Source organism: Camelus dromedarius, chromosome 24 (assembly GCF_036321535.1).
Source record: "Camelus dromedarius isolate mCamDro1 chromosome 24, mCamDro1.pat, whole genome shotgun sequence".
NCBI classification, from domain to species: Eukaryota; Metazoa; Chordata; class Mammalia; order Artiodactyla; family Camelidae; genus Camelus; species Camelus dromedarius.
In genome coordinates, this window is record NC_087459.1 from 8,254,335 (window position 1) to 8,266,695 (window position 12,361).

The following is a 12,361-nucleotide window of genomic DNA, read 5'->3' on the forward strand; positions in this document are numbered from 1 at the left end:
CACTCAACCCAAGTGCTGACAGTTAAAATTTTATTCTTCTCATACCATTCATACTGGATAAATTGAATGGGATAAATTCAATAAAAACTGAAAAATTTTAAAACTTTCTTATGGAAAGGCTTCTTTATAGACCTAACCCTGTCCCCCACCACTGAAAATTCTTGATTCTCTTAAATCTAAAGTAAATGATGTTTAAAGAAAAATATTTTCTGCTTCTTTGAAAATATCTGTTGAATTTTTTTGTGACTTTAACTCTGTGAATAAAGTTCCCTGCTGACACCTCTCCCCATTTCCCATAGCTTCTCTCCCTTGTGTTGAAGGAGAACTTGAATTTGCAACCTCCTTCCCTCGTTTATTCATTGAATCACCAGCCGTGAAGCCCCTGCTGTATTCCCGGCCCCGTCAACGACTGTCCCCTGCTCTTCACTTGTCAAGATGATTTTCACTTCATCCCGAGTCTAGCCCTGAGCGTTTCCTCATAGAAATTAAAGATTAAATATTTGTTTAGTCTTGGCCAGGCACTGTTCCTTCACATCATTTATTCCTCATGATACCTGATGAAGATGGCATTGTGTATTCCATCTGGTTAAATGGCCATCTTGCATTCTTGTTAACTGAAATTACTGCAGTGACATTGAAATGGTTTTTTTCCAGAGGGGAAGAAAAAGGATTTCTTTTCAGCTATGGATCCTGTATTGTGTTTACAATGTTCCTGTGAACTAGGAGCCCCTGCGATCCCCTCCAGGTCAGCTCTGGCTGGTGGGATGCTGAGCTCCAAGGCAGTGGGGAAGCAGCCATAGTGGCCGACCTGTGGAGGGCTGACAATGCCCTGGTATCTGCTCCCAGCCCGGCAGGGGGCTGGGGGCTGGCTCTTCAGTCTGCTGGTGTGTTTCTAGGGGTTTTTTGGCTCATCTGGGGAGTTGCTGCCCCATGATTGTGATTGCTCACACCCCTGGTCTGCCGGGTGCTTAGAGGATGACTGAGTGGTCCTGCCCTGTGACTGTCCCTTGGCACCAGGATTGCACTGGCCTGAGAACCACTGATATCCTGTGTGTTCACCATCTCCCTGCCCCCCTGGGATGCCCTCTGCCTTTGGCCTTGAGGACGTGCATAGACACAGTTTACTTAGTTAGGTGTTTTCTCTCACAGTCAACATCTCCATATTTCCTGGTGCTGAAAGGCCTGAAAAGACCGTAACAACAGAGGATTTCTGCATGTGCCCTGGTTTGGGGCCAACTTCATCAGGAATCTCGAAGCATAGGGGTTGTTTGGTGGCCTGACAAGGCTTTTCGGCACTGTCGTCTACTTTGAATTTTAATGACCACCTATCAGGATAGATTTAGGAATGTCTGTCTGACCTTAAGGATCTGGGAGTGGATTTTCTTACATCGTCTTTCATTTAGAAATCTTTTTTAGCTGACTCTCAGATACGAAATGCAGGTGATATGATGAAATACAGATGAGAATTCTAGAGAAATGACATCAGTACCACAGACTACGTCTCTTTTTGTAAAACTCAGGTGCTACAGCTTGGAGGTAGCACAGTGCTCATTTTAAAGAAGATTTCCATTTTTTTAGCCCCAGTTTCTCCATCAAATAGCTCTTCAAGGTAAGTTTTCTCTTTATCCCAAATCCAAGCCTGAGCATTTTGTCATGAAAAACAGGGACCCCTTCCCAAGAACTAGAGAACCTATGCTTTATGACAGGCAAAATGTTTGTTCAAAAAAAAATATGTAAGTGATTCAGGATGATTCTCAATTTAATCTAGGAGACACAAGTGGGAATAGCCAAGAAAATATTGAAAAGGAAGACTTCAGAGAGCAGATATATATCAGCTATTAAAAGATACTGAAACACTATAAGTTTAAGAAAACCTTTAGTACTGATTCAGAAATAGACTGAAATATGTATTAGAATTTGGCATATGATAAAGGTAGCATTCGAAGCAATGAGGAAAGAGTATATTATTAAGCAAATGGTATAGAAGTAAATAAACTTCTATACTGTGCACCCACAAATTACATCCTGGAGACAGTGCTTACAGCATATAAGACAGATTCTTGACTAGGTGTGATAAGTCCTTACAGATTGTTGGGAAAAATTTGAACACATGGTAGGAAATCGGACAGGAGACATAATAAGCTGTTCACGAAAGAAGTAACATATATGACTGATACATTTACTCAGGATCATCAGTCATCAAGAAACTAAAAATGAAAACAGTTACGCTGGGCTGTTTTCCCACCTGTCAGGTGGGCGGCGCTGCTGTCGGGCTGCAGACAGAGGCCGTGGGCGCTCTGGGAAGGGCACCGCCTGCCCCGGGGGATGTAGGGGTGGGATGCCATTCAGAAGAGTCATCAGCCCAACCACAGCAGGATGCCACTGGGCAGATACACAAGTGGTAACATTTTAAAGCAACCCAAGTCCAACAATAATAGGCGATCAATTGAGTAAACTATGTTCCACACACACACACTCACAGGGAACACACACCTGTTAAAAGTGGGAGTGGTAGAGTACATTTCTCCACATAGATGCTCCAGGGTAAATGAGCCAATAAACCAGGTCAGAATACTACGTACAAGGTGATCGCACATTTGCCCTCCCCGCCCCACACACACTAGTCTGGAAGAGTGTCACCCAGTTTTAACTGACCCTCTCTGGATGGTAGAATTATGGGTTTTTTAAAAGTATTACTTTCACTTTATACTTTAATAATACTTTAAAAGTATTATTTTTCACACTCTCATCTGATTTTTCTACAAAAGTATATGTTTATGTCATTCTTTAAATATTCTTTAAGGAATAGGAATTTGAATTACCCAATTTAAAAAAATAGCTTTACCAGCCAATTAATAGCATTTGTTTATTCTTCTTTGCTGGTCATATCCATGGTCATTCAGAACCACTTTTTTTTTATTTTGTGTGCTACTTCACCTCTTCTGTGTGTTTTCCCAGCAGTGGGGTGGTTTTGTCTTCATTTTACTTAAGCTGCATGTGATGTCATTAACACAGATTTTCTTCCTGATGCAGCTTCTTCCCTGCCCGCCCCTCCCCTTCCCCCCATGTGTTCTGCCCTCTCATTCACTGCGCAGAATGAGTCATCCTTCGGGCAGGAGCCCCAGTGCTTTTCAGCACAAAGACCTTTAGAAGCCGCTGTAGGAAGTCAAGTGTCTCTGGGGCCCAGAGTTGGGGGGCGGGTGGAGAGTGGTGGAGGGGGGAGTGACTGGGTGCTGTTGTCATGGGAAACACGGCCGTGACCACCATGAATTCACCAACTCTTCTTGACACCCAAAACCTGGAATCAGCAACCGGTTTTATATTCCCATCTTCTGAGACTATATTTTCAGAACCTAGTTGATATTTACGTTTCCTACAAATGAAATTTCTTAGTATTTCCATTTCCTACTTAGTAAAATCGAGGTGTTGACAGCTCCCTATCAGGGCTGTGGCATCTGTGCCATCGCCTAGCCTGGGGCCATGCCCCCTGGACTGGAGCCTGGCTTCACCGCCTCCCACCCCCACCCCAGGCTGTCAGTGGTAAGCTAGATCTCCTCCGAAGACCATTGAGGATTTTCTCTTGTTTTACAAAATGTTTTCTTCTCACTTGATTTGATAATAATTTTCCCCAGAAACATAGCATGTTAAGGTGCAGATTCCAAATCTAGACCAACAACCCCCACCCCTAATCTGGTTTTTAAAAGAATCGGAGCAGGACCGTACATTGCTGGTCACTCCACCAAATGACAGCTTCCTGAACGGAGCAGCGACTGAGATACAGACCAAGAAAATACACTTGGCCTCTTTTAGATGTATCGTACCAAGAGGATTAATATTACCTTGTTGCATAAGGACCAACTACTTAATTTGTGGGGCCTAGTGCAAAACTGGCAACATGGCCCCCTTGTTTAAAAATTATTAAGGATTTCAAGATTAAGGTGAGCGTGCATGAGCTCATTTCACCTCCAGGCCCTGAGTGACTTTCGGGGTAGCCAGTTAGAAGGTTGTGTTACCGACTTCTGGGCAGCTCCTCCAGCCCCTGCTCTCCTGCACTGTCTCTGGCAGGCCATCGCAGGGGGCTGGGGAGACCGCATTCTGTGCCTGAGGCCTGGGCCCTGCTGGGAGGGGCTACTGCCCCTGGCCTCCCCATGTTCCTAACACCTGCTGTTCCTCTTCCTTGCATGTACAGAAATTCATTGAGTTTGAAGATGCTTTGGAACAAGAGAAGAAAGAGCTCCAAATCCAGGTGGAACACTATGAGTTTCAGACTCGCCAGCTGGAACTGAAGGCCAAAAACTATTCAGATCAGAGTAAGTTGCTGGCCTCTGAAAGGACGCCATGTTTGAATGTGTTAGTTATCCTCAGACCCTCCCTGGCCGGCCAGGAGGGGTGCCCAGAGCCTTTGATACAAAGAGAGCAAGAAAAACCCAAGGACAGCCTGGTTTTCTTTTCAGCGCGATTCTCTCAGTTACTTGTTTTATCTCTTTACACTGCTCTGTATTTCTGTCAGTGGCCTCGACTCGTTTAGGGAAATAAAACAAAATAAATAAATAAGGTCCCTTTGATAATGACATAGCACTTTTGCTTAATGCTGCAGTCTGACCCCAAATTCACAAATCTGTGATCTTGTTATGGTCCTTCAGGACAGAGCTCCTGGCTGCTATCTGGGGGTTCCTGAGTGTGAGATGTTGCTCTTTCGTGACCTGAAAGTTGGGCCTGACAACGGGGCCCCTGTAGTGACAGTTCCAAGGGGGGGCTCACGGCTGACCAGGGTGCCTGTGGGAATGCCCCGTCCCTCTCAAGGAGAGGCGAGGGCAGGGTTTTTTTGTTTAATTATTATTTTTATCATAACGATTATTTTAGCTTTCAGAAGCCTTTGTTTAAACTATACTGTCAAAGTTAAAACAACCTGTGTAATTAACAGTTTTCTGAAATTAGAGGTTTTGATGGTTGAGATCTAGTTGCTGCTTTACCTCATTCCCTTGGATAACAGGGGCCTTCATCCCTCTGAAAAGTCAAGCTCCAGTCAAGAAAAAAACATGGTTTGATGGTTGGGTCCGTCCCTATCCCACAAACCAAGACCTGAAGACCATTTGGCTAAAGCTGGTACCTCACAGGTGTGTAGGTGAGCAGGTGGCCAGTGTGTACACACACACACACACGTCTCTGCAAAGTAGAGGCAAAGCAAAAGGCCCATTTTAGATATGCACAGATCAGTGCTTTCTATAACTGCACAGAGTCCTTCATATTCCTCTTGCTTAGAATACTTTTCACATGTGAAACCTTCTTGTCTTTTCTTAGAAGGAAAACACAAACTCCAGATTACAGGCTGAAGTTTATCACTTCGTCAGCACCAGGGGCAAGGGCCACAGAGAGGGAAGAGCAAGGACGTCACACATCCTTTCCCCTACTCTGTGCAGAGTTCAGCAGAGTTGAGGTTGGAACAAAGAGCCACAGTCATAAGGTGTCTGAGGCCCGGGGTGCGCATGCGCTGTTGGCTACAGTCACCCTGAGACACTCAGGTGTTTCCTTGTGTTTCTTAGGAAGAGCCTACACAGGGACCATCCTGGGTGTCATGGGGGTGACACAGCCACCAGCCCAGAGGTGGCACGATCATGACTTGGTCTTTCCAGCCCTTGGCATGTGTGAGGGACACCTGTGTGTTCCATCCTGGGTTTCAGATATTCTTTTCTCTTTACGTGTCTTAGAGGCTACTTACTGATGAATTCTGCCTCTTTCCATAAGCCACCAGCCCACTTCTTGTCTACACTTGACACAACTTGACACATCCAGTGAGTTGTGCCTGCGCCTCAGAAGCCACAGCCGACTTAAGCACAAATAGTAACACTTGTGTGTTTCACCCACCATTCTTCTTTGTAGCAGGATTGAACACCCTCAAGTAGCAGCCCACACACAGTAAACCCCCAGACCCAGACCAGTCAGAACCTACCTGCCAGCGTCCCCTGGGCATGCTCTCCCGATGAAGCCATCTCCAAGTTTGGAGCGCTGCTGGCAGCCCATGCCAGACGACAGTTTGTCCAGGAACCCTCTGCCCCCCGGCAGCCCAGCCCAGAGACACGCGGAGCCAGGGAGAGGAGGGCTGTGCAGTTGACTATAAGCGGTTGTGTTTTCTAGTTTCCCGGCTGGAGGAGCGGGAGTCGGAGATGAAGAAGGAGTACAACGCCCTGCACCAGCGGCACACCGAGGTGGGTGTCTGCGCGGAGCCAAGCCCCACTCACCTGGTTGGCTGCAAACCGTGGCCGCTTTTCTGTTTTCTGGTATTCCCCTGCCGAAGCTGCAAACTCTTACCCTTGGGGCCCAATGATTGCCTTCCCTAGCCTTTGCCTTCATTTCTGTCCGAGCCCGGGGAGGGGGAAGACAGTGCAGGTTCAAGGGCAGGGAGGGGCTGGTCGGCAGGAAGCACTCACAGGGGGTTTCTTCTTCACAGATGATCCAGACCTACGTGGAGCATATCGAGAGATCCAAGATGCAGCAGGTTGGGGGAAACAGCCAAACCGAGGGCAGCCTGCCAGGGCGGAGGTAGGGCGGGAAGCTGACTGCAGAGCCAGGGACCCCTATTCCACGGGTGCTCTGAGAGCTGCATCCTCCCCCAATTCAAAAAGAGGGGTGTCTGGTCGGAGCATGTGGCTTGTGCAGGGGTGTGTGCTGAGGAAGGCGCTGGAGTGGGCTTGGAAGGGCTGAGGTAGACCTTCCGTGGGCCTGCACCAGAGCCCTCCTGAGACTTGCAGAGTCTGTGTTTGTGCATTCACCTGCTCACTAAAATTTATTTGTAGCCTCAAAATCACCACTCCTGGCATTCTTGCAGATGTGCACAGGGCGGTGAAAATTTCAAGTCACCCAGCACACAGGGTGCCAATTGAGGTCACACCCAGCGTCACTCCGCCCACTCATCCCCGCCTCCTGCAGAGACCCTGGGTGGGGCGTGGAAAGAAGCAGGAGGGCAGTGCAGTGTCCTGCAAGACTCTGGGATTCTGGGGCCACTTAGTGGGACCTGAAGCCCAGCTCTGGCCCCTGTCCTCTAAGACATGTTCAAGCCACCAAATACTTGTGCACCTCGTTTTCTCTTTTATAAGATAAAGCAAATAGAATCTATCAGGGTGAGTTAGGAATTAAAATTCTGATCGCTATGAGATGTATACCTACCTATGTACTTACTTCTTCTATGAGGAAAGTCAGTGTTTGCAGTGACTTGCTGGTTGTATAATCACCTTGAATCATGAGAACCAACTGCACCTGTGGGGAGGCCTTGGTGACCAGCAGGCGGAGCCGCATTCCCAGTGTGGGACAGGTGGCGTGGGCAGGTTCAGTGGCCCTTGCTTGTCTGAGCTCAGGAGTCCAGTGCTGGTTTGATCCGGGGTGCAGAGGCCCGGTTCCTCCTTTATCTTCAGTGCCCTTCAGGCAGGATGAGGCCGCACCTTTGTCCCCAAGACAGCAGACTGTCCAAGGTCTTCTCTGGGGTATGGCCAGCTGGAGGGAGCTGGCCCTTGGAAGGCCAGGCGGGTTGGTGCCAATTTCTACATCTCCATTAGGCTGGAGAAGGGACTGGAGGCTGGAACCCCATGACCCACAGGTCGAGCTTACTGTTAGTTCATTTCCAGCTGTGGCCCCTTGTTCCTGCAGCAAAACACCTGGAACCCCTGGTCAGTCACATAAAGGCTTTGTTTTCTCTGTACCTGCCTCCTTGGTGGGTTGTGTCTACAAAGGTCGGCGTCAGCTACTCTCTGGGTCATGCTGGGCAAAGCTGCCAAGTCTTCTGACTTGAAAACAGAACGTGTAGTGTGTAAGCAGAGGCCTGGTAGCACCTCGGAATGGTGGTCATCCAGGTTTTCAGACAGTCTCACCGCTTTTAGTGGGGAGTAGGGGCTACAACCGTTGTGGATGCTTGTGCCCTCGGAAATAGTACCTTGGGGGTCATTTGCTGCCCCCCTCCAGCTCTGTAAGAGAATATGTATCAAGGAGTTTGTTAAACTACCAAACCCTTTGCAGATACCATTTCTGGGTCAGGTACATCTAAAAGTGGGAAATACCGATCTCCAGGCTACCAGCTCCTGCAAACACTATGAAATCCTCACGCCTGGCACTCAGAAGTTCCCAAGGGAATTTTGAAGTAACTGCACTGAATGCTAACCTGGAATCGGGGACTCTTTGTGTTGTTTTGGGGATCATTTGAACTGGGCAGTCTGAGCTGGGGCTGCGAAGGCTGGTGGTTTGGGCATCTCTGACAAGTACTGGGGGCCTGCCCGGTTCCAGAGAGCCATGGCATTCCAGAGCCTTCGGCTGTTTCCCTGCCAGTCCACTTTCAAGGCTGGAGCACCTCGGAGGTTACACAGCAGAGAGCCCAGGGAGAGGGGCCCAGTTTTCCCAGGAGCCAGGGAGGTGACCTCTGGGCCCAGGACTTGGAGGCCGAGAGCATCTGGGGTCCTGAGTCACAGCGGTCAGCACCCAAGGGACTCGACAGAAATAGGCATCCTCGGAACCTCAGGACAATGTGGACTCAGCCAAAATCAGAAGTTGCCCAAGCTCCAAAGCTGGGCCTTGAGGGTACTGGCCATCACCACGGGTCGGACCTCTGATTCCTCCTCAATATAGAAGAGATGGCGTGATTGAAGATGGGGTGTTGTTTTTGTGGGCGACTGCATACAGTGGAGACAGGACATAGCCTGGGAACCTGCTGTCAAGATGTGTCTTGTGGCTCCTGCAGCCCTGAGCAGAGCCTGGACCAGCCCAGCACCAGCCACAGTAGTGCTTCTCCCTGGTGCATGATGGGCAGGCCTGGGAGAAGATAGCTTCCCCTCCCCGAGGAAGCCCCCAGCCCGTGGCAGATGCCGCCGTTCTCCTGGTCAGGACTCCCCTCCTGAAGGCTGTGTCTGAGCTCTCCTCTGTCCTCAGGGAACAGAGCAGGCTGGTTGTAAGAAGCCCCAAGAGCTGTTTCCTAAGGGGCGATTCTGTGGGCCTCTTCTGCTGGGCCAGCAAGTCCAGGTCCTGCTGCCTGGCCAAAGCCGTCAGTCCCCTCTGGACGGGATGCGCTTGGTGGTTGGTGCCCTAGGAATGGCTTTCTCCACACCAGGCAAGGCCCATGGGAGCCTTGTTAGTCAAACCTACCCACCAGTGTCCAGGAGAGACAGGGGCTCTGGTCCAGATTTCCGCCGTGCCGTGTCTGGCCAGAGGGGCATCCCCGGGGCTGGGGTGTGTGTGTCTGGGTCCACAGTGCTCTCTGCTAAGTCACCTTCCCGAGCCAGAGTCCCCACCCTGTAGGAGATGCCTGCTTGGGATGAGGGAGGAGCCGGAGGTATCTTCCTGTACCTGGTGGTCAAGGTATATTCCTGGGTGGAGACTGGGGTGAAGGTGGTGCTGGAGCAGCATGTGTTTGGGAAGCAAAGAGGATGGGCTGCGTCTGGGCTGCCCCCGTCGTCCTACCAGCTAACTGGTGGTGTTGAGCTTCATTACCAGCACACAGAATTGGTGGCGTCATGGTTGCTGCTGTGGTGTAGGAAACCCTGGGCTCCTGCTGTCCCTGCAGCCGCTCCTCCGCAGCCTAGACACTTTGCTGCCACTGAGATGTTCCGAGGGCCCACCGTGCGTGTCTGACTGCCCTGGGCCTGTTTCTGGGTGAACAGAGGTGTTCAGCAGCCTTAGGTCTCCAGCGTGCACACCAGTGGAGACAGAGAAAGCATAAGCCCTCCTCGCTGTGCTGAGCGTTGGCCTCTGTAGGGCTGGGGGCATGGGGTGGGGGGATGGTCCCCTGTGGCCTGTGCTGCTGCAGCAGCCGGTTAAGGACAAGGCCCTGCCCTGCCCTCCTGGTCTGCTCTCCTTTGGGGTACACCCTGTCCCGCCACAACTCTGGGTCCTCTGGAGACATAACATGTATGTCTGCCCAGCTTGAGTTCAGACTCCCCATCTCCACCGGTAGTGCCAGGTTGCCGCTGCTCGCCGCTGAACCTAATCGGGCCGTTCTCCTTCCCTCCTGGCTTGGTTTCATGAATCTGTGTATCTTCAGAATAAAACCCGATGGTTAGCTTGCTTGGGCCCATGAACGTGGCAGATGTGACCGTGTGCTCTGTGTGCTCTGTCACCACATGAGCGTTGCCCACATGCACTGGTCTGTGCTGAGTGCGTGTTACCTGCTGTCTGAGTCAAGAGGGCCATGTGTCTTTGTGTCCTGCGTCTGTCCCGTGTAGGCGTCTGCACGGTCCACATCTGTCCGTTTCTGTTGGGGGAGCGCAGGGTGGGGTGCCCGGCTGTCCTCCGCCGTCGTGCCTTTACTCTCTGGTGTGCACACATGCCACCCAAGCCCCCGCCCTTCGCTCTCTAATGTTGTCTTCTTGTCTTGCCCTCTGTGCTATCACTGCCGTGTGCTGGCCCTTGTCTGTTGTTGCCCTGCAGTCCTCGCCAGTCATGGAGGAAAAGGTAAAGACTGCAGCAGTCCCTGGGCCTCGGGTTGGGAGCACCAGGGCGGCTGACGGTTCTCAATTACGAGTCCAGTGGCACGTTTCCTGCCGGGATGGTACAGGTCGTAGGCTCCTGACGTGGCATTTATAAGGCCTGATGCTGAGGAGGTGGTGGGCCAGTCCCAGATCCCCGAGACAGCCCCAAAGCAGGCGGCAGTGCAGGCCCCGCTAGCAAACGTACGGCTGTGTGCAGGTCGGACCACGTGTCCGCAGCCCTGGGCTGGGGAGGCGGTGGGTGGGGGTGGAGACCCAGCACCCTGGCGTCAGGCAGCCCAGCTCAGTCACTCAGAGACTGGGCCCAGAGCCAGCAGTGAGACCCCTCTGAGTGCAGCCTCTGAAGTGGGACAGCATTGGTGTCTCCAGAGGGAGCTGTGGGGTGGTAACAAGAGGGCACAGTGACTGAGCCTTGGCGGGGCCCTGAGCCAGCAGTCAACCACGTGCAGCGAATGCTCCTGAGGCTCAGGGTGGAGGGCAGGGAGAAGATGGGACTCCATCCCCAGTGAAGGTTTCTGTTGGGGAGCGCGGCCTGGCTGTACGCGCACAGAGCTGTGGGAGTGGGCAGCGGATAAGCGTCCCTTGCCCTTTGAGGCAGGCAGCCCCACATTCTGCCCCTGCCATCACCCTCTATTATTTGGTGACAGCCTGGGGCCGCGGGACCCTTTGTGTGCGTCTGATGCGAAGTCAGAGCTGGGCCCTGGGAGCCAGTGGATTTAGAGGGTGGGGCTGGGAGCCCGAGGGAGCTGCCTTCCGGATGCCTGGGGGCCTCGGGAGCTGTCATCAGAGAGCAGCCTGGTGGGGACTGAGCCTCAGGCTGCTGGGGTCATGATGGGTCTGCAAACTCAGAGCTTTCCGACTTGACGCCTTAACTCTCAAGTGATGGTCTGAGACTTGTCCAAGAAAGTGCCCTCTGTCGCGGGTGATTAGAACTGCATGAGGCAGTTGAGATCGTCTACAGGAAACTGCCTTCCCGAGTCACCGAGGCCACTCTGTCCAGGCCCCACAGGCTTCCTCTGGTTCTGTCCCTGCCTTGGAGGTCCCGACGGGTCCAGGGACCCTGCTCTTCAGTAGACAGTGTCTCCCTGAACAGAGGGGCCGGGGCAGGACTCTGCCCCCAGATTCCATCTTCTCCTCCTGCTTTACCCTAGCCCCGCCCTGGCAGCCCCAGAACTGTGAGGGGCCCCAGCCAGAAGGATGTCCTTCCCAGAGTCCTGCTCCATGATGCCGCCTACCCAGCTGTAGTAACTTGCATTCACAGTGGCTGCGCCACTCCCCTTCTCCATCACCTGCATCCTCTAAGCACGACTAGGAAGCCACCATCTTCTCTCCAGGACCACCCAGCCTCTGCACCTGACTCCCCGCCACCCCTCCCACCTCAGTCTCTGAGGGTCAAGCTCTGAGCTTGAGAAGCTGTGATGCAAAGGATTCTGATTCTCAGCCTAAACAACTCTGAGCAGCGAGGACTCCACACAGCCCACGAGCCTGGGTCCTGAGCCCTCACCACTACTAATGGCCCGAGGAGCGTTTCCTGGGGACTGAGTCCACGGCAGGAGGCTCCAAGCTTCAGTCCAGGCTAGTGGATATTCCCAGTTTCCTAGCAGAACTGGAAAATGATCCCTCTTCAGTGTCTCTGCTCCATGATGGGAGGAACCTCTTGGAGCAAGAGAAAAGCGCCAGCTGAAGGGCAGGGCTGCTCTTTACTCTGTACACAGGTCTCCTGAAAAAGCATTGATATCCACGTGGCGTGCAGGGCCACAAGGGACAAAGAACAGGGGCTGAAAGGCTTGATTCCTTCTGTGTGGCTCCGGGAGGCAGAAGCAGGGCCAAGGAGGAGGATCATCATAAAAGTCACCACTCAGGGGAACCAGTCAATGCTGGCTGTGATGCCAAGGGGC

The 12,361-nt window shown here is 51.8% G+C and overlaps 1 protein-coding gene across 12 annotated transcripts in view; it reads left to right on the forward strand.

The window, feature by feature from the left end:
- MAPK8IP3 (mitogen-activated protein kinase 8 interacting protein 3) overlaps positions 1–12,361 on the forward strand; it is a 44,927-nt gene that overhangs the window by 10,178 nt on the left and 22,388 nt on the right. For 7 of the 12 annotated variants that reach the window (XM_031447522.2, XM_064478314.1, XM_064478313.1 and 4 more), the window contains exons 2-5: positions 4,190–4,310; positions 6,136–6,206; positions 6,449–6,540; positions 10,405–10,428. In XM_031447522.2, the coding sequence (XP_031303382.1) occupies positions 4,190–4,310; positions 6,136–6,206; positions 6,449–6,540; positions 10,405–10,428 (308 nt within the window). The remainder of the gene's footprint in view (positions 1–4,189; positions 4,311–6,135; positions 6,207–6,448; positions 6,541–10,404; positions 10,429–12,361) is intronic. The other 5 variants (XM_031447525.2, XM_031447526.2, XM_031447532.2 and 2 more) reach the window with 1 other exon arrangement.